This window comes from Pan paniscus, chromosome 22 (assembly GCF_029289425.2).
Source record: "Pan paniscus chromosome 22, NHGRI_mPanPan1-v2.0_pri, whole genome shotgun sequence".
In the NCBI taxonomy this organism is placed as follows: Eukaryota; Metazoa; Chordata; class Mammalia; order Primates; family Hominidae; genus Pan; species Pan paniscus.
This window is the reverse complement of record NC_073271.2, coordinates 22,644,102-22,667,324: the sequence shown is the minus strand read 5'-3', so window position 1 is coordinate 22,667,324 and position 23,223 is coordinate 22,644,102. Positions and strand designations below refer to the sequence as shown.

The window sequence follows — 23,223 nt, the reverse complement described above, 5'->3', positions numbered from 1 at the left end:
TTCCACCATAGGGCTTTGCCTAGAATACTGACTCCCTCACTTCATTTAAGTCTTCAATCAAAGGTCACCTCCTGAATGAAGTCTGCCCTGATTTAATACACCCTATTTAAGATTGTAATGTGTCCCTTCTGACAGCATCCCAATTCTCTTTGTGCTGCTCTGCTTTTTAGCCAGAGTGCTTTTAATCTTCTAAGATATCGTATAGGTTAGCTAATCATTATGGTGATTGTTTATTGTTCATTTCCTCTTCCTAGAATATGAACTCCATGAGGCAGAGATCTTGGTCTATTTTGTTCAACACTCTATTCCAAGCATGTAAGACCAGGCCTGGTACATAATGGGCACTCAGCTGAATGAATGATGAACACAACTCATGAAAAGACCTGAATTAATCATATATCAATACCCTAGGGAATTGACTTTAAGTTTCACCCTAGAATGTACTCACTACAAAAGTAACATGCAATTTCAAATATTCCCAACTTGCAAGAATATTGGTAGGGTTACTGTAAAGATGTTGGAATATAAGGAAAAAAATAGATGGAATTATTTTTATTATTATTTATACCTCTGAATTTTTTCCCTTGGTCAAACCATATATAACCCAAGAGAAAAACAGAAGAAAGTCAAGCAAAGACATTAATTGTAGAGAAGGTATGAAGAATTGCTTTGCAGATAACGTTCTAGATACTCATTAGCTTGATCAAAAAAGTTTAATTGAAAGTAATGTTTAAATATTTTTATAAAATGTTCAATATTTTATTTTACCCTTCTGTAAGTTCAAACTTTGAATAAAGTTAGAAAATACTAAATGTCACGATAGTAATGTAAGGTCACATGTTTTCTTGGGTTTGAAATTTCAATTAGCAGACGGAAACATGTTTTTAAAACTTTATAGTAGCATCATTTATACTTTCAGGTCACAGGAATGTGTTGCATTTTTATTAAATGCATTGTTCTCAGAACTGAATAATGGAAGAAACATAATGAACCTCATGCTGAAAACATTTTTACTGCAAAAAAGACTAGGTCTTCGAAAACATAATGTGCATGATTACTTCTCATTTCCTTCTCAAAGTCGCTAATTAAGATTTTACTTAAAGGTTTAGGAAGCAACACATAATACTATTGAATACTTTTCAAAATCTTTCATCTATGGAAACACAAAATGCTTTTACCCTCACTAATTAATTAACCCTATGATAATTGAGATAACAACCCAACTTATTGTATAGTCCTACAGCCCACAGATCAGATAAATGCAGAGAGCATAATTTAGCAAAGGTGAAAGTGTACAGTGGGGAGCCCTAGAGTGAACATTATTACTCTACACGAGGTGAAAACAGTGTCATTCAGCTGCCATACCTGACCCTATGTTGGACAGTGACCTTCCAAAAGTTTTTCATTCTTGCCATATTGGGTAGAATGAACAGACGTCCTCTTTAATTGCAATTATTTTTTAAATTGTCCACATGAAGGCAAGAATTTTCAAGTTTTACATTTCCACTACTTTTCAGAACTTCAGTGCTAACAAAGGAAAGTGATCATATTAACCTTTTTTTTTTTAAAAGCAGGTTTGGGATATACACATCTGAAAGAAAATAATATAGTAAAACTGTAACAAAAGGCTTGCCAAAGATATAAAAGTCAAATACTAACAAAAGGAAAGCAAGAGATTTCAGTGCCATCAAGAAAAATGAGATTTGACGTATATTATTGAGTCCTGCGAAATGATTTATAGATAGATAGATAGATAGATAGATAGATAGATAATAGAAGATAGATAGATAGATAGATAGATAGATAGATAGATAGATAGGATAGACAAACAATTGGAGAGGGGAATGGGGCTCTTCCTAACAGAAGAATGTCAAAGAATAAATGTAGAAGGGAGTTATAGAATTGAAAAGAATTATTTTAAGACCATCATAAAGAAAGAGTTAGCCAAAAATCATCAACAGATGCTAAATCTAGAGGAGAATGTGCTGAGAAGGATATTTGCAGGTCTTAAAGTGTCCACCAGATTTCTTGTCAGTTATCAGGTGAAAAATAGTAACTTTACGGTTGCTAAAGGACAGATAAAGATCATGGACCTTTGAGTGTGCTACTCTGAGGACAGCACAATTTCATGTATGTAGGTCCCACCTGGAAGATCACAGCCTAAATCTTAGCATGAGAAAATATCTGACAAACCCAAGTTGAGGAACATTCAATAAAACAACTGGCCTGTAGTCTTTCAAGTCTCTTGGAAATACTTCATTAAGAAATAAATACCCCATTTGCATCACTGAATTCACACATGACAGAAACCTTATTAGTATGTGCACTGACATGAGAAGACTTCTGAGTACTCATCAAACCTTTTTAGAGATCACAAGCTCATGTTCACACTAAAGAAAACTTCTGTGTTTGTACTGAATATTAAAAACAATCTTCATCAGATGTGTAACTTCTTTACACATCAAAAATTCATACTGGAAAGATTCTCTATAATAATATTGTGACTATGAAAATGCCTTCACCTGGAAGACACTGGAAGGAAACAAAATGGATACACTAATGTCGTCAAGCCTTCGCCCAGGCAGACGTTTTTAGTACAAATCAGAGAATTCAAACATGAACTGAGAAAACCTTCTTTGATGTCATATTAACTGTGGTTACAGAATTAATGCTACAGACAAAATTTATGGGTATGATGAAGTAGAGCTACAAGTACAAAATTTTGCTATAAAATGGGTAGAGAAAACTGAGATGGACATGAAGTCAAGAGGTTTTGTTGTTGTTGTTGTTGTTGTTGTTGTTTTTCTTACTGAGAAATCCAGATGGTAGTGCCTTGTATTTTGCTAGTACACTGATGGTAAACATAAAGAGGGAAACTGATGAATACAGAAGATAGAAGGAATTGTTGGAAATCAGTGTCCTTAAGTCTGAGGAAGAAAGGAATTTGGTACACAAGTATAGGGGCTAGCCTTTGATGGGATCAGAGACAATTCATTATGTACAGCACGATCAGAGACAATTTATTTATGTACAGCATATGTAAGGCAATAAGTACATAAACACAGTTTCAATGAGTTGTAGACTTGGTGGTCAAAGGATGTTCTTTTTTGCTCGTGCCAATTTTCTCAGTGAAATAGAAGCAAGTCTTCTGCTGAGAGTGAAAAAAACTGAGGAGGTATTTGAGGTTAAGAAGAAAAAAAAGCATGAAACAGGAATCTCAGAAAATGAAGAGTGTGAAATGTCTAAAGAAATGTATGGCTTCTGAGCAAGGCCAAAGACCGCAACACTTATGAAAATGGTCATTTACTCAAAGTGAAATCATTCAGCATCATTGTGCATTTTTCTTTAGTCACATTAAGCTCCTAGATATTGATCCAGGATAACCAAAGTGTTGGGTTTCATAAGGGTTGGGGTTCTGCCAGGCAATGGAGAAGGAGATAAGAACATTGACAATAGGTGCAAAAGAGTAATTTTAGTGATGGCCCATAAATCAGTGCTGAATAACAAAGGACACCATGACAGGAAAGAGGTGACATCAGTTTGAATTCCTTTAAAATGGCCATTAGTAAATTGGAAATCCAGGTGAGGTCCAAGATGCGGTGGAATGAGTATTCTAGAAAGATACTAAAGGGTGGTGGTCAGATTTATAATTAAGATTTACAAAATAGCACTATTATTGCCAACAACAAGGGTGAAGAGACTTTTGAAGGAAAAATAGTCAAGGGACTTGAGAGGCAGGGTTAGGTGGATGTTGAAATCACAAGAATGATAACAGAAGTTGTGGAGGAAAGAGAGACCATGGGCCAGATGTTAAGTCTTCAGTGAATGAAAGTTTGGGGTAGGACAGACCACATATATTGATAACAAGAAGGAGTAGAAAGTAGTATAAGATCACCCCCAGCTACTACTGAGGCTAAGGCAGGAAGATCTCAAGTTTGATCCTGGCTTGGGCAAAATAGCAAGGCACCTACTCCGTTAAAAAAAAAAAAAAAAAAAAAAAGCATGGTATATGCTTCTTTTTTCATGGCATATGTGCTAGAAAAGAACACATGGTAGGCTGGGCATGGTGGCTCCCACCTGTAATCCCAGCACTTTGGGAGGCCGAGGTGGGAGGATCGTGAGGTCAGAAGTTCGAGACCAGCCTGACCAACATGGTGAAACCCCGTCTCTACTAAAAATACAAAAATTAGCCGGGTATGGTGGTGGGCGCCTGTAGGCCTGTCGTCCCAGCTACTCAGGAGGCTGAGGCAGGAGAATCACTTGCACCCGGGAGGTGGAGGTTACATTGAGGCAAGATCGCACCATTGCACTCCAGCCTGGGCAACAGAGCAAGACTCCATCTCAAAAAACAACAACAACAACAACAACAACAACAAAAACCCAACATGGCATATATGCTACAAAAGGTTTTAAAGAATAAGAATAGATAATAGCTTGAAAAGTGGCTATGAAGATTATGAACAGCCTGAGCACCTCCTGGCCCTATAGGTGGTAGGATGTGGAAGAAAAAGAATAGCTGTGCTTTGGTAGTGCTGCTGAGGAAGCCATGCTCTCCTGGAAAATCAGATTTTAATTAGAGTAAAAAGGTGATGTGAATGTTCCTTTCCACTTCCTGAGTTAACCATCTCATGCATTCTTCTTTCATCTCAAAACTCAAAAATCCCCTCAGCCTTCTCACTCTCAGCAGGTGATTTCTCAACAGATGTCATTTCTCGAGAAAACAGACAGGGTCAGAGGAGAACTTTCATTCTGAAAGCAGGAGTTGCATGGTGGAGGCAGGGAAAGAGGGTGAGGTGACAGACTGTGTTCCACTGAGCACAGTGAAGGGGGTGGGGAACTTTTGGAAAATTAATAAATCGATGTGCAAAGCCTTCCAGAATTAAAGGTCTACAATAAGGAAACCTGTCTTTCTCATGGTGACAGAGGGACGTGAGGCTTGATGGAATTTGTCTTGATGCTATCTGAGTGGAAGGGGAACAATAGGTTATACTATATCTTTGCATGTTAGGCCATTGTAGAGGATAAATGGGCAGTATTGAGTTTATGTGGCTGGGGATGGGGGTAATGGAGGTCTTGCCAGGAGCTGTGTGGGCCTTTATTTAAATCCTCTGTTCTGGGTGGGGTTAAGGAAAATTGTGAGTAGTGGGGTTTGGGGGAGAGTAGATGAGAAGGTTTGCAATAAGCAATTGTCTTTAAATATAAGGCATGAGATTCATCAGTTCTACCAGGTATCAAAACTATTTAAAATCAGTAATAATTAAATTGAGGTATGTCTGGTACAAAAAGATACACCTTGGTCATTGGAATAGAACAGGTATATTAGAATTTTATATACTGTAAAGGAGACATAGCAAAAGGATATAAAAATTGAGGATTATTTAATAAGCCACATTTAGATAATTTGGCCTAACCAATATTTAAAACTTAGAAAAAATAAACTTTGATGCAAAAATATACCAAATAAAATAACACATGTAGAGAAGCATTAAATATATAAATTTAAACGGGTAAACTCAGAAATAGGATAGTTATGTATCAACTATCTGAAAAAGAAGACTACTTTTTAAACTTGGAAATAACACAGAAGGGATTTTTTAAATGAATAACTATATTTTGTTATGGTTTTAAACTTCAGAATGTCAGTAAGGTAAAAATTATATAATAAACCATTTTGACAAAGAGTTTTTATTAAAAGATATATAATTTTGTGTACTTTTTTATATCTTACTTATATCTTCATTGAAATTAAGATCCTCATTTAGAAACTATCACCAGTCCAGAGCAACAACAAAAAATTCACTCAACATGAATAACAAACAGTGGACAAGATGTAAAACAGTGTCAAATCTAGCTGTTATCAAAAGAAATGATCAAGTAAAATAAAGACCTAAATTTTTCACTTAATTTACTAAAACATTAAATGATAATGTACTTGTATACCCTTACAAGATGAAATAATTATTTTTGAAAGTAGTTTTATAATGTATTCTAAGCAATAAAATGTATGTGTTATTTAAGCCAGCTAATTAATTCCTGGAATTTTATTCTAAAAAAAAAACAAAATAATTAAAAAGTCTATGTGTAAGAAGATATTCATCATTACATTAATTATAATAAAAAATTAACCTCAAAATAGTGAAGAGTGGATGGAATAACCGCTAAGGCAGCCATTAATAAAACTTATGAAGAATATGCAGCAGAATGAAAAGACTTGCGTTGTAATACAAAGTGAAAAAGGATAGGCCATACTCTGTGACTGCAAGGATGCAACTACACACAAATGACTAAGAGACAGTATATAAAGATATTATTTGTTAAATTGGGGTGACAAAATTATGGATGATTTTCTTCTGTTTCTAAATTTTCTGAAATAATTGTGAAGAGTTTGGGTAACCCCACGCATCTTCCCAGCACATTAGCTTTAGAAATATTGGCCTGAGTGGGTAGAAAACATTACATTTCTTCTCCGAATTTCATGGTATTGCTAAATGTTTTAATATTGTAGACAGCTATATCAGATGTTGAGGATAAATGGCCTATTTACCCTACTTAAATAGGAGATTAGAATATTGGTTATGAAAGGATTTCAAAGGCACGTATCTCCACCTGCATACATACAACTTTTAAGTATGATTTCACCTGTAAAAAAAGAACAAAACCGCTTAGGATGAATCAGGAATTCTAAAATTGATACTTGAAAAGTTTACTTCCAGTGAAACTTTATTATGTGCAAGAAAGAAAGATAATACAGCCCACAATTATACAAATATTATTTCAAATGTCTTCCAGTGGCTGATATTATAAAAGATGTGCCATGTTTATATCTTGATGCGTAGTCCTCAAAATACCACTCTTTAACATTATATCAGAACTTTACCAAAATTCAAAGGTTGTATGAATGAAAGACCACTGTCATATCTTAGATTTTCATGTTCAACATGCAGCTGCATAAACCATAGGGATTCTTGCTGAAATGTCCTTCAGCAGTTTTTATGCAGATGGCAGAATATAAACGCTTTGTTACAGACGCATAAACACATGCCATGGCTTCATGACAAGAGAATGATGTAGAGTCAATCTGCAGAATCAGCTGGTGTATGCTCCTCAAGTGGGAGGCAGGGAAAAGCTTTGGCAGAAAAACAGCGTAGAACCACATGCTTATAAGAAACAGTTCAATGGGTTTCCTGCTGCATGGAGGCTGCAGTGTTTCATTCTTGGCTTGGGTGAAGTTTATTATAAATCTCTTTGTCTCAGTGCTCCTAGATATAATGAAGTCAAGGCGTGGGCATAATGCAGAGGGAATGTGTATTTAGACTCCACAGGACTTACTCCATTTTTTTGCAGGAAACAGAGCTTGGAGTAGCCCAGCCTCCAAGGGTCTGAGGGAGCACTGGGGAAACTGTATATATGCATCCTCGCTGATGTATTTACAGAGCTGTGTTCTCGGCTGAACGGCCTCAGCCTGCCCAGCGCACTAGAGACTTGCAAGACTTTTGCTCCACCAAGGAGTGCTCAGGGGACATCCCACTCAGTTCTGTGGCTCCTTCTTCCTCTTCTCTTTAGTGGCTCAATTCTGCTTCCTCACATCCTCCAAGTACAGGGCAATCAGTCAGTGGTTCAAATCGTCAAGCTCTTGGTAAAGATAGGCAAACTAAAAAGATCCAGGAGAAAATTGTATTAGTCCATTCTCACACTGCTATAAAGACATACCCGAGTCTGGGTAATTTATGGAGAAAAGAGGTTTAACTGACTCACAGTACCACTGGATGTACAGGAAGCATGGCTGGCGAGTCCTCAGGAAATTTACAATCATGGTGGAAGGGGAAGGGGAAGCAAGCACATCTTCACGTGGCCAGCACAAGACAGAAAGAAGAGGGAAGTGCTACACACTTTGAAACAACCAGATCTTGTAAAAACTTCATGAGAACAGCAAGGGGGAAATCCACCCCCATGATCCAATCACCTCCCACCAAGTCCCTCCCCCAACATTGGGAATTACAAAATGGCATGACATTTGGGTGGGGACACAGAGCCAAACCATATCAAAAACATAGTTTTTGTCTGCATATCAGTGGAAGCCCTATGTATGTCTATGTCTGTTTATCAGAACACTGTCAAATTCTTATTAGAAAGAGTAGAAATTAAGGTTCGCTTGCAAAAGCAATTGCAGTTTTTGCAATTACTTTAATGGCAAAAACTGCAATTACTTTTGCATCAACCTAATAGAAGACATTTAGAAAAGTTTGTTGAAATGTTGTCTGTTCCTTTCTGCCATTCTAGTATTAAGAGCATGCCCACTTATTTGCATTATTATGACACTGGTCTTGTGATTTGGGTTACATTCACAGTAGGCAATTAAGGCATGTCAGTTTCCAAGCAGCATCAGGATCCTGATGATGATTCAGCTACTGGCAGTTCATCAGATTGGTTGCTGAGGGAGTTGCTCAGATGTTGCAAAATGATTCAGTTCTTGGAAACGTGGATAAATTTCAGCTCAAGGAGTACTTCTTTTTCAACACTAGAGAAAGGAACTGAGACCACTACAAAGTAGACTTTTATGTATAGTCATCATAAAGTATATTAAAAGGTAGAACAGAGGATACTAGAGGCTGGGAAGGGTAGGAAAAAGGATGGATAGGGAGAAATTTATTAAAGGATATAAAATTACAGCTAGATAGGAGGAATAAGTTCCAGTGTTCTATACCACTGGATGACTATAGTCAACAATAATATATAGTTTCAAATGGGTAGAAGGAGGATACTAAATGTTCCCAGCATAAAGAAATGATAAATGTTTGAGGTGATGGGTATGCCAGTTACCCTGATTTGATTATTATACATTATGCATATCAAAACATCACTCTGTACCCCATGAATATGTTCAATTATTATTTGTCAATTCAAAAAAATAAAATAATTTAAAATTTAAAAACTTTCTTAAAACACTGACATATGGTACAGTAACAAAATAAAGAAAATTTTTCATATAAGATTCAGAAAATTAAATGTTTCATCTTCATTTCCTAACCTACTTGTCCTCCTTTTTTGTCTTCTTCATATTTCTGTAATGGTTCCACCCCCCTCCAATTATAGGAGTCCTGTACTTGGTACCTAATACCTCAACCCCTTCTTTCACTTTCTCCTCTCTTTCTCCACACACCCAGTCGTCACCTAAAGACGTGGCTGCTCAAGGACTGCTAGGATGTTTTTCCCTCACTGTCAGGAGTCCCTTATCATCCCTCACATATGCCATTACATTGTTGCAGCTTTTCTTTTATCTACCTCTGCCTCTGTTGACTGCTGAGAGTGGTTTTCTCAAAGCATATTCACTACCATGTTCAAAGAATCTCTGATGGCTACATGTTATACATTCTACATTGCATTCAGAGCCCACCATGGTGATGTAACCGGACTCCTCATTGTCTTTTCCCATTCTCCCTTTCATGTACTTTTTGCTTGAGATGAAGGGCTCTCCCGCTTCAGTGCTTTTGATCAACCTGAATTGTCCCTCAGCTTCTCTTTCTGCCACTTCAGCATCATATTTTCAAGAAACTTTCTCTAAACAACCAGTTCTTAACACTTTAACCCATGATACCACATTTTAGAGCACTTACCCTTTCATACATATGTGGTCTTGACCTAATAAAACTAAGATTTTTGCAGCCACAGTTTATGTCCCCTCCCAAAGTATCTAGCCCAGTGGCTTCAACACAGTAGAAATGCAAATATTTGCTAACTCCTTGATGTTCTCTTCCCCTTCTTTTTCAGCAGGACCACCACCCTACGGTCACAACCACGAGATGGAATACTGTGCAGACTTGCCTCCTCCATACTCCCCCACCCCACAGGGTTCAGCACAGCGTTCTCCACCCCCTCCTTATCCTGGAAACGCAAGGAAATAATCTATCTCCCAGAACAGAACATGTGCCAATGGGTGATCTTGCCTGGAATAAAATGCCTCTACTCAGAAACAGGCAGGAAAGAATTGCTCCAAGGAATACTTTTTGGGGTCAGATAATGTGTCAGGTGGAATATCCCTGCTAGGAGATATAGGATTTCTACTCTGCTCAAAGCTGACCCCATCTGGAGTATTAATGTTTGGTTCTATGGAACCACATTTTAAGAGATCTGCTGATCCACCTAAGCACATTCAGGGAAGAGTAATGTAATTGACAAAATATCTGATAATCATGTTGTTTAAGGGCTAGGTGAAGAAAGTTTCAGTGTTGATCCTGGAAAAAAAGAAGATCTAAGTAGGATGGGAGAATGATTTGGCCCACACAAGGAAGCAACTTTATTCTATATAGCTTTAAAAGTCAGAACTAGAATTGTTCATTCTTTCATTCATCAATAAATGTATTTTGAGTGCCTAAGAGTTTACTATGTGCCTAGCACTGTTTGAGGTCCTGATGGAAGTTACAGGACGGGTACTCTGGTTTTAGTACAAGAAAGAGCAATGACTACATTGCTTTGTGAAGCTCTTGGTAGAGACACGCTCCAGAAGGGATAACAAAATCAAATAGTAGATGGGTTTATTGGGCCTCAGAAGTTCTGCTCGTATTTTAGGTGGGTGTGAAGTGAATTTCTATATGTCCAGGAGTGAATACAACAGAAAGAGTTGGATCTTATTTATTTAATTAGGGAGTTAAAACAAGACCAAAAAGACTCAACAGCCGCTTGAAGCCAAGAACTCTTCAATGCCAGCTACTGCCACCTAAAAATCATCTGGCTTTATAGTGGATCAGAATAAAGGTTATTCTAACTGTGGGGAGAAAAAAAAAAATTGTATCAAGTTCCACAGGTAGCAGACACTTCACTTCCAAGTAAAAGATGAGAAATCAATTATTCCCACAGGATTTTAGGTCAGGGAGCAAAAATCTCAGAACTTGACCATGAAGATACACAACAGACTTGCAAAAATAAAGTGGGAAATGAAGTTCAGATTCCCTTCTGTGGAATTCCTTAAAACTATTATTTTTTTCTTCTTCGTAAAATTTTGATAATCTGTTCTCTTAAAAAAGTTAATGACACAATTAAGATACTGACATCAAATTGTTGCCTTTTACCAAAATGCAAATTTTATGAAGTGCCTACCTTTATATGTATAAAGCATTTAATAAATAATTCTAATGTGCCATATTTTGCTGTGAGTGACCTTAACATTTATATTTTTATATGAATTGTTTCATGTATTTATAAAAATTGTATATTGAACATTGGAAATAGATGATTAGATTTTTGTGTCATTTTACAATTAAATCTAAAATGCTTAATCCAATATCATCATCAAAATTCAGTGAAATCCCAAAACAGTGCCAAGAATTTTGCTGAATGAAACAATCAAACGAAGCATTTTAAGGTGTAAGTTATAGTACCTGTACTTGCAGATAAGAAGCTTACTATATCATTATTATAAGTAGCATATATTACTTTCAAATACCTATATTAGAAAGATATTGATCTGACTGAAATATAACCTACCTGCCAGTAAGGTCCAAAGGCTGAATTTGTTTTGAATGACTTCCTTGATTTTTAAGCACTGATGATTTTCTTATATATGAGGATGCAAAGCATTCAAGAGTTTCAGCCTGTTCTGGTGAGGGGCTCCCTGACTTACATAAAGTTTTCAGCGCAATTTTAATAGTACATATGCTTTAATTTATTTTTCTTCTGCGTGTGGTCAGACCCAATTACACTGCGGCTAAGACTCTCAAAGTGCCAGGGTTTCTGTGATGATTCTGAGAATGCTGAATACAAATATACCTTATATTCTTTAAGGAAAATGGAAAGGAAAGATCAGCAGAAATAGGGTTTTCTCATCTTCACCATCAATAAACATTTATTGCATACCTCCTATATTCTGCAAATTTTCCCCAAATAGAAGCCAGTTCAGTCCACACCATCTCTTCTTTGAGTTGTTTATGGCCTCCCTTGAGGCATTTTACAAACCCATAAGCTTACAATAGATGAGTATTTTTACTATTTGTATTAAGTGTCATAATAGCATAAATGTGCACATTACCAGTATAGACTGTTGGAGTTCACTGATTGTTTTCATAGATGATGCTTCTTGGGAAAAATAGTATAGGATGTGAAAGTTTTGAATTACGGTTATTTAAAAACTAACATTTGCTATGGCCAAAGTGTTTACAATAAGCAATAAAGTGAAAGAACCTATTATAACACAGATTATATTTTCATTGTCTTCTGTCCATTTTTTTCACCCTCTATTTCTGCTGACTTTGCTTCATTCTTCTGTGCAGGAAACACAGGGCTGGAGCCAGACAGACTTTATTTTGAATCCTGTCTCCTGCCTGTGTGATTTGAAGCAGGCTACTTCATCTCTGAGATTCAACTTTCTGCTCTGGAAAATGTAAATAATATTATCAGTCTCATCGCGTTCTGCAAAAACTGGATGAATATATACAAAACTCTAAGTATAGTGCCTGGCACATAGAAAATGTCCAATAAATATTAGCCCAAAATAAATTAACAAAACAACAATATAATGAGAACAACCTCTAGAACTATATTATCCAACACAGCAATCATCAGCTACATATGGTCATTTAAGTTTAAATTAATTGAAATGAAATTAGATGAAAAATTTACTTCACCTGTCTCATTAACCCCACTGCAAATGCTGCATAGCCTCATGTGGCTAGGGGCTGCCTACGTTATTGGGTAGTGCCGCTCTGGAGAAATCTATGCAAAAACGCAGTGAGATAGCAGGAAGTCATTGAAAAAGAGACAACTCCAATCACCTCCTCCAGGAGAAACTATGGACTTTGTCAGCTAATTGTGATGTCTTTCACTTATTTGTGTGGAGAGTCCATTCCCATGGAAGCAAGACAATAACTTGCATGAGAACCATGAGCAGCGAGAGGCTAATCTGGCCCTCTCCAGAGCCGTGGGCAGGAAAGCTGTTGCAAGAGCTGAAGGGCTGATGATAGGAGAGAGACCTTAGACCTGATGTTAGAGCTGGTGAAACAGAGCCACAGCCTGTTCTCAGAGTCTAATCAATTCTGCAGCTGCCTACCCAGCTTCAGAAGCCACTACAGGAGCATGCGGGGCTACCTAATCTTCCTAAGGTGCAGGGCTGTAGGCTACCCTTCTGTTTTTTCGTAATCTTGTTCCCACCACCAAATGACGGCAGCACTCATCATACATCCACTCTACTTCCAACTTGTCCTTGTTTAACCAAACTCATTTTGCCACCTTTTGGTTGTAGGTAAAGTAGGGACTGGGACACATAAGATTGTATATTAAGCTCATCAAATAGTGGAGCTCTGGGTACTATTGTTTTAATTTTTCACTTAATTAAAACAACCTAACACCAGAATGCCAAAGTCACATGGTCACCTTGTTAATCACCACAGAGGCATCCAAGGACTACCATATTCTCAATCAAAACCTATCTGAAATGCATAGTTTTTATTCTCTGATTTGGGGCCAAGCTGCATGGGATATGGCTGAACTTGTGCAAGAGCAAAACTCTTTGGTGCAACTGTACTGTGTAGTGTGGTTCAGTATAAACATTGTCAGGACCTCCAGAAAAGGAAAGTGACATGATTAACTATAAAGCAACCCACAGGTGATTCTGATTTCCAGCCTACTTAACCCCACTCAGGCCTCTAACATCCCTCTAATGCAGGGGACAGAACCAAGGCTTCAGAGTAAGGGAGACTTTGTTTCCCCTCTCATCTCTGTCATCTTCTAACTACATGTACGGAGCCAAATAACAACATTTCCATAACCTCAGTTTCATTCAAAATATATGAATAACACCATCCTTGCCATGTGGTTGCAATGATTATAAACAATATATGTAGAACATCTGTTACAAAGATCCTACCTGGGTTGGTGACTCTGATAGTTGCAACTGAATATACATATTCTCTTTCCTTTATGCCCCACTCCGAAGCCTCACCACTTCTATAAACAGGTGCATTTGTTATCCATTGCTGTGTAACTAATTTAACTCAAAACTTAGTGGCTTGAAACATGTATTATCTCAGTTTCTATGGATCAGGAATCTGAGGGTGGCTTAGCTGGGTCTTCCGGCTCAGGGACTGTCACAGGCTGCTGTCATCTCAATGTACAACTGAGAAAGTATCTGATTCCAAGCTCACTCCCATGCATGGTCATTGACGAGATTCAGTCCCTCCGAGGCTTTTGTGCCAGCTTCATTTTCTCACTAGCTATTGGCCAGAAACCACCCTCAATTCCTTGGCATATGGGCCTCTCTGTAGGACAACTTTAAATGTGTCAGCTTGCTCCCCCAGAGCAAGCAAGAAGAGCCATGGAGTGGAAGAGAGTGCCAGGAAGACAGAAGTCACAGACTTACGAAATCCAATATTGGAATTGATATCCCATCACATTTGCCATAACCTGTTCTTTAGAATCAGGACACTAAGTTCATCTCACATAAAAGAGGAGGGAATTACACAAGGACACAGAAACCAAGAGGCAGAGAGCTTTGGGGGCCATCTTAGTAGTTGGTGTACCATAGCAAAGATATTTTATCTTACTCTCCTTAAGTTGATTATTTACAGTTTAGGCAATGTAGAAAATAATACCTTCCCTCTAATAAGAATGTACCAACTCAACAGCTGAAAGAATCCCAAGCCATGCTTGGCTGTGATCAAATTGCTTTTATTGAACCAACAGGAGCAGAATGGAGCTGGCAACATTCAAGGACCACATTAACTAGATAAGTGCTACATTCCCAAGAAATATTGAAAAGATACACACAAAGCTTGTGTTTCTCATGAACTTCATTTATGAGCTGCACTAAAGCCCATCATATTAGGCAGGGAATGAAGTACAGCACATACACCACATACCTTTATGGACGAGTCTTAAAATAGTCCCAGTTCTAACCTTTGTTTCAACTCTGTTCCTAGATATTTAATCTTCATCAAGAAAATAATTCCAAGACAAGTTCCCAGATGAGTGTTCAGTGGATCAAGTTGCTACCTAAGCTAATCCTGAATGCCTTCCCTAAAAATAAACATCCAATCCAAGGAAATGGTTGGAACTGGGGGAACATGTGTTAGGAATATTTGCCTTCTCTGGAAGCATGAAGGAGAAATTGTTTTTTAAAAAAATTTAGACTTTGATTTCTATTTCTGCTCTGCTCTCACTTTTTTTTTTTTTTTTTTATGGAGTTTTGCTCTTGTTGGCCAGGCTGGAGTGCAATGCCACAATCTCCGCTCACTGCAACCTCCACCTCTGGGGTTCAAGCAATTCTCCTGCCCCAGGCTCCCGAGTAGCTGAGATTACAGGCGCGAGCCACCACACCCGGCTAATTTTTGTACTTTTAGTAGAGATGGGGTTTCACCATCTTGGCCAGACTGGTCTCAAACTCCTGACCTTCAGGTGATATAACTGCTTCGACCTCCCAGAGGCTGGGATTACAGACGTGAGTCACTGTGCCCAGTCTCTGTTCTCCTTTTTCTAACCCAGTCATGAATAGCTTTTGAGTGTGTATCACCTGTCATTTCTTTTTTAATTGTTGTTTGTTCTTTCTTCAGAGACAGGGTTTCATTCTGCCACCTAGGCTAGAGTGCAGGGAAATGATCATGACTCACTGCAGCCTCAACTCCTGGGCTCAAATGATCCTCCCACCTCAGTCTCCCCAGTAGCTGGGAATACAGGTGCGTGCCATGAAACCTGGCTAATTTGTTTATTTTTTTGTAAAGATGGGGTCTTGCTATGTTGCTCAGGCTGACCTCGAACTCCTGGCCTCAAGCAATCCTCTTGCCTTGGCCTCCCAAAGTGCTGAAATTACAGGTGTAAGCCACCATGCCTGAACCATACCTGCCATTTCTAAATGTGAGGAAGAAGCAAGAGAATCATTTTCTGAATCTCGTTTCGTCATGGCTAATAAATGAATAAGATATCTTGCATTGTTTCCATGGTCTGCAAGATGAATAATTTTCTCTGACTAAAATCCGAAGAGATCCAAGTGATCAGATTCCCCATTTTTGTACCTTATCAGTTAATGTCTTGATTATCACACATTTTGCATATCATCTTCCCTATTGACTAGAAAGGAACTTGAAAGCCATCCAAAGGGATAAAGCATTCAGAGTTCAACTCCTGCTTTATCTGTGAAAATGCATTTGGAGACCACCCACCTCATCCCTTGCCACCACCTGAACACACAGTGCTAATTCCCTTACCTCCTTGCCTGAGGATAGATAAACCCTCACTTAAGCTGCAGAAACCCTCCTCATCTTTCCAGATCTAGGTAAAGAGCTGATACCCGGAGAAGAGGACCCTGGCAAATTTTCCAATCAGAATTAATCATTTCCCACCTCCAGCCATTTTGGTACCTAATCCAATACCCCTCTTGTAGCCTTGTAATAGATTTGTGTAAATGTCTGTCTCCTCCATTAGATTCTAAGCTCTTTGAGAGCCAAGACTGTCCCTTGGATATTTGTAGTCCTCAGGGAGTACCTACATGATATTTGGGACATGGTAAAAATGATTGAATATATTAAGTAAGCAACTAATATTTGACATGAAGGAATATTAAAAGAACTTTAAGAATTAGAGGAAGTGAGTTTATAGTGAGTAGCATATTCTAAGTGTAGTCCATAATCTAAAGTATGAGTCAGACAACTGAACAAAGGCTGTAGCTTCATAGTTTTTAATTGATGTACATGTCAATCCAGATAGAGTTAAATCGTGCCTTTAAGTGCAGTATTAACACGTGCCCCTTCATAAGAGGAATGTGCTCATCTTGAATGACTCACTTAGTGGGAACAGGATAACATGTCAGTTTGGGAGAGGCACTTTTATAATTCTTAAAATTAAACTTCTCGTTTCTTACATAAAAAGAATACCAACTGAATATCAGAAAATAATTGCTTCATGAATTGTATATCCATAGAATAGATTCTAATGTAATTTAGACTTCAGAAGCAATGTCCACAGGATACACTAAGGTATTTTACTAAAATAAGATGCCATAGTTTTCACATTACCATTTCTCCAGGGTATGTTGAAAAACTACTGAATATTCTGAAAAGAAACAAAAACACTAAAATTGGCTGAAAATGGGTCATAAAATTGCAACCAGCTTTTGTGCTATTATTATTTAATATGTATGGAGAGAAATAATGCATTTATCCACGTTCTGAGAAGCAGTAATACCACTGTAAAAACATTGATTCTCAACGGAATCATCCCTAGAAATGTGTTACCTTAAATAATAATAACAGTAAGTGTGTGCGTGTATGTGTGCACCAAGCACTGTTCTAAGCAATTTACATTTAACTTACATTTAATCCTCTCAAACCCATGGCATAGGTATTATTATTATCCCCATTTTACAGTTTTGGATACTGTAAATGTTTCAATTCATAATCTTTAGGCAAATTCTAGTGGTAGGTATTGTGCTTTTATTATATTAAAACAATTATATTCTCCTCTGAAACCCGGGACATTTTTATGGGAACATAATTCTAACTCTTTCTTCCCCTAGGATGAACCTTGCCTAGGAGACTTCTTAGTCTCTCATGCAAAGAAAATCTTGGTAGAGCCGCTCCCCGAGCTCAGTCCTTTAAATGCTGAGAGTGAGCAGTTAAGCTCAACCTGGGCTCCTGCCTTCTGTATTACATGCAGAATACAATGATTTCAATGACTAATCCTTTTCTCCTAGTACAGCATAAGTAGCCTTAAAATAGTACTTACCTGAAACTATTGTTTTGCCAAACTCAAAAGAATTAATACAATAATTATATTGAACAATTTAGATGAACTCATTATTTAATTTTTATGTGAACTGACCGTGATATTGGCACAAGTTCTTTACAATATGTCAGCAGAAATAAAAATGAGGACCACACGTCACTTCATTATATAATGATTTTTTGAGCAAATATCTGGCATGACATAAGATATCTAAAAGTGTTAGATGAACAAAATGTCTAATAGAAATAAAAGGTAAGATGACCATTGACATTAAACCTTTTTTGTACTGTGTACACATCCCCCTTCCCTTTACAAATCCACTCTCCACACCCTCCCCTCTATTTCTGCCCAGGAGTCTACACTGCTTGGACTGCACCAAGGACTTCCCTTGACAGTTGTGCTTCTGGTTGAATTTGGCCGATGGGGAGGCCATTCAGGAAAGCAGAAAGAAAAAGGAGAGTGAGGATGGAATACTTACTTGAAGTATTTATCTGGATGGTGCCTCTCAAACAAAAGTCCAATTCCCATGGGATGCCTTCTCCAAACAGCTATATTTCTAGCTTCTGTCCTTCCCCTTTTAGACCTAGGGCTGCCAAAGCTTCCCTATTGCTGCTAGTCATGGAGTACTGCACTACCGCCTGTAGTTTCCCTTCACTCTATCCACGCATTTCATGAACTCTCTTCAAATTACTCAATATGGGTAGCCATCTACTTCTTACCAAGGCCCTGACTGAGACACTTTCATTCTTTTAAAAATATCCGAGTCAACTAATATATTAAAATAGACCAGCATCTCTTCTCAACTGTTCTGTGTTTGCATTATGTATTTATTTGAGAAAACAAGCAGGAGACCTGGGTTCTAGTCTCAACTCTACCACTAACCAGCTTTCAGATGATGAAGACTTCTGCAAGGCCACTGTCTTCTTAAGAACAAAATGGCTAGGTGCAGTAGCTCACACCTGTAATCCCAACACTTTGGGAAGCTGAGGCAAGAGGGTTGCTTGAGGCCATGAGTTCAAGACTAGTCTGGGCAACACAGTGGGATCCCATCTCCACACACACAAGAAGTTTTTAATTAGTCAGGCATGGTGGTGTGAACCTGTAGCCCTAGCTACTCTGGAGACTGAGGCAGGAGGATTATTTAAGCTCAGGAGTTGGAGGCTGTAGTGAGTTATGATTGCACCCAGCCTGAGTGACAGAGAAAGACTCTGTCTTTTTTAAAAAAATAAAAAAAGATACATTTATGTGGCCAACAAACATACGAAAAAAAGCTCATCATCACTGGTCATTGAAGAAATGCAAATAAAAACCACAATGAGATACCATCTCACGCCAGTTAGAATGGCGATCATTAAAAAGTCAGGAAACAACAGATGCTCCTACTGGTGGGAGTATAAATTAGTTCAACTATTGTGGAAGACAGTGTGGCGATTCCTCAAGGATGTACAACCAGAAATACCATTTGACCCAGCAAGCCCATTACTGGGTATAAGCCCAAAGGATTATAAATCATTCTACTATAAAGACACATGCACGCATATGTTTATTGCAGCACTATTCACAATAGCAAAGACTTGGAACCAACCCAAGTGCCCATCAATGATAGACTGGATAGAGAAAATGTGGCACACCATGGAATACTATGCAGCCATAAAAAAGGATGAGTTCATGTCCTTTGCAGGGACATGGAGGAAGCTGGAAACCGTCATTCTCAGCAAACTAACACAGGAACAGAAACCAAACACTGCATGTTCTCACTCATAAGTGGGAGTTGCACAATGAGAACACATGGACACAGGGATGGGAACATCACATACTGGGGCCTATCGGGGGGTGGGGGGTTAGGGAAGGGATAGCATTAGGAGAAACACCTAATGTAGATGATGGGTTGATGGGTGCAGCAAACCACCATGGCACATATATACCTATGTAATAAACCTGCATGTTCTGCACATGTATCCCAGAACTTAAAGTATAATAAAAAATTAAAATTAAAAAAAGAATAAAATGCACATGGCAGCAGTCAAGAATGAACAAACCAATAAAAAAAGAATCACATAGACTCTTAGAGACAGCATAGGAATATTTTTGTGTAACACTTACAAGTAAGAAAACAGACACAGAAAAGATGAGAGATTTGTTCAAAGTTACTGCTGATGGGACAGCTTTTTGGTAGCAATCCTTGGATACAGACTCCAGTTGCTTGACACTTCTTTCCACTCTCCTACTTATTATTTTTTAATTTAACAAACACATAGCACTTAATGTGTATCAAGCACTATTTTAAGCTCTTCACAAATGTTACCTCATACAATTATAATGTTATCTGCATTTAACAGATGAAAAAACTGATTTTTAGAGAGGTTAAGTACCTTCTGCAAGGTCACACATCTAACCATGGCACGTGAAGTTGAGCAGGGAGACCACAGCATCCTTGCTGTTATCCACTGTGCTGTGCCAGTTCTCTACACAATTGTTGGTTCGGGTTACTGTTGACATGCTCTTTCCAAACTCAGGGCCTTTGCACATTCTGATTCCTGTCTGGAACATAGCTGACTCTTTTTCATTCCTCCGGTCTTACTTTTTTTTAATTTTTCTTTTTAGAGACATAGTCTCACTCTGTTGCCTAAGCTGGAGTGCAGTGATGCAATAATGACTTACTGCAGCTTCCAACTCTTCGGCTCAAGCAATCCTTTTGCCGCAGCCTCTGGAGTAGCTAGGACAATATGTGCTCACCACCATGGCTGGCTAATTTTTTATTTATTTTTTGTAGAGATGGGAGCTCACAGTGTTTCCCAGGCTGGTCTCCAACTCCAGGCCCCAAGCGATACTCCTGCCCAGGCCTTCCATAGTGCTAGGGTTACAGACAAGAGCCACTGTGTAGGCCAGGTCACATGTTAAATAGCAAACCATAAAATAAGCCTTCTCTGACAACCTGATCTGAGCAGGTCTCCAACAACACCTTATTCATTTTTCTGCATCAACACTCCCTATACGCTGCCTTCATAGCACTTACCCCAAGATATAGTTAAATAAATGTGTGTTTACTTCTTTCTGCTCTGTGCCCTTCCTCTACTAGACTGTAAACTCCCTGAGAACAGGGGTAAGTCTGCTCAATGCATGACTCTATACCTAGCACCCAGAGTAGGCACTGAATAAGAAGTATATGTTGAATCGATTATCAAATGTGTTTTATAGAGCTATAATCTACAGTGTAGAATGTAGTTGCACAAATACTCTAATAAGGGCAAAGTTGGATATAGTCCAAAGTTCTTAAATTCAAAGCGATTATAAGAAGCAGCTCTCCTCCTCCCCTTCTATCCCTTTTCTATGCTGGCTTTTTAAATGGGTACGATTCACAATGACTAATGGTACCATCGCTGTCACCCCAGGCCAAGGGGTTTTTGAAACAGTGTAGTAGGACCCCAGGTGATGCAATGTCAAGGGAGATGCTACTGGTATTTAGTGCACCACAATAGACAATTGCATTAAAAAACAATTGTCCTGCCCTAAATTTTTATCAAGATTTCACTTCCTCAGTTACCTCACCCTCAACCCCAAAGAAAAAATAACCTATAAGTACAGAAGTATCATTACTTCTAAAATATTTTGAATATTTAATGATCCTAACATGCCATTAGCAATGAATCGCTTAGTTGACTGTGCTGATCTGAAGAGCAGTTGGGTTTAAGAAATGTTCTACTTCCATTCTCTTCTTCAAACTTTAGAGACTGGTGTTTCAATAGCAAGAATATCTCAAGTCGTACTCTGGCCTCTTTTGCCGCAGTTCTGTTTTGACAGTTCTGTTTCACCCAAGTAATGGCCTTGTGTCCGTGCCTCCCAGGGATGGATGCAAATATCCATTGTTCAAGTCACGATATATTTTTACCTGACAGCAACCTGCATTCTGTTCAGAGAAAAGATGCATTTTATTGTTGGTAAAGAGGTTGAGCTATAACTTGTGGATGCACAAGTTGTTGGAGTATGAATAATTGATACTAGACATAAGTCCTTTTTATGGTCTCCATTCATTAGGGGGAAAATCCAATCAGGCAGCACTGTGTTCATGTCACTGCGTTTGAAATATGTCTTTGGAAATTAAGACATTGGCTTTTTACGTGCGCTGAGCATGGATTTAAGTGAGTTAGACCCCTGTACCTGTAAGATAGCATTAACATTAAAATATTAAAGGCAAGATTTCTACTTAAGAAGAATGAAACAGAAAATTACTAAAATGAGTCAATTGATATCATGACATCTCAAAGCCCAAGTTTAAAAATAAAATAAGATTGGTAGTAGATTTCATAGGAAGAAGATGATAACTTCTTCCAGCAAGTTATCAAAAAGTAAGCTTGGTATATTTGTGAACACCCTTTTTAGAATCACTTTCATTCATTTATTTCATTCATGCAGGCATTTATTCAAATCAACACATTTTTATTGGGAACTTATTGTGTCAGACACTAAATGCTGGGGGTATAGCAATGAAGAAAATTGGCCTGATCCTTTAACTCATAGAGAATGCAGTAATCTCTATGTACTGTACATGAAAAAGTCACTACAAAATTAATTCATCAAATTCAACTGTAGGAAGTGCTGTGAAGACACATTAGTACAAGATGCAACCTTAGAGGCCATTAAGCAAGACCCTGTGATCTCAAAGGTGAGAATACTGAAACTGTGGGAAGTGAAAAGTCTTAGCTGAATGTACACAGAGAATACAGCAGGCCCATGGGTCACACTAGTCAACATAGATGAAGTAGATAGGATCTGCCATAGACATCAAGCTGACGAAACCATTAAAAGGCAAAATTCATTTGCACATTTGCTTTGGCTAAAGTCAGGCTCATAGATAATGTCATCTAAAGATTTTTCCTTAAGAACATGTATCTTCAAAGTCTGAGAATCTGAGAGGCTTTCATTTCCTGTTTTAATGTGACCAATAATGATTGTCTTCATTTCGTTTTGTTTATTAAAACTATTAGTTATACATCTATCCTTTACTCACTTGTCTATTGGTTAGTTGGTTGGATGTAGCAAGGCTCAACTATTTCACAGTCGTAAAAGCCCTTTATAAAGACATAGATCATCAATTCAGTAAACAAGGAGATGAGTTGTGCTATCTAGGCCTAACTTTGTTAATATTCCTTCATTCATTCAACAAATACTGACTGAGCACGTTACTATGTGTCAGTCGTGGTCCTAGAAGCTGGAGATTTTTCAGGGAATAAAAAAACTCCCCGGAGTTTCATTCTAATGGAGAAGAAGAAAACATAAACAAATAAATAGTGCATCAATTGTGAAAAAGCTCTGGGAGAGAAAAGCAAGCTCAAAGGAAAGAGAGTAACAGGATTGGGAAACAAAAAGGCTGGGTTTTTGGTAGGATGATCAAGGAACTCTTGATATAGTGCCATTTAAGCAGAGAACTGAAACTTCTTTCGGGGAAGGGAATGAGACTTGCCAGTATCTAGGGCAAAGGTATACCACGAAGAGGAAACAGCAAAAGCTAATCCTCTGAGG

At 38.0% G+C, this 23,223-nt stretch overlaps 1 protein-coding gene and 1 long non-coding RNA gene across 4 annotated transcripts in view; one reads left to right on the top strand and one right to left on the bottom strand.

Moving 5' to 3' along the window:
* Positions 1 to 12,187, top strand: part of CYYR1 (cysteine and tyrosine rich 1) — a 107,012-nt gene extending 94,825 nt beyond the window's left edge. Inside the window, exon 4 of one of the 2 annotated variants that reach the window (XM_003816669.4) lies at positions 9,772 to 12,187. In XM_003816669.4, the coding sequence (XP_003816717.3) occupies positions 9,772 to 9,902 (131 nt within the window). In that variant the 3' untranslated portion in view covers positions 9,903 to 12,187. Of the gene's footprint in view, positions 1 to 9,768 lie in introns of both variants that reach the window. The other variant, XM_008969777.4, reaches the window with a different exon arrangement.
* LOC106634211 (uncharacterized) overlaps positions 1 to 23,223 on the bottom strand; it is a 401,613-nt gene that overhangs the window by 92,942 nt on the left and 285,448 nt on the right. The window lies entirely within an intron of this gene.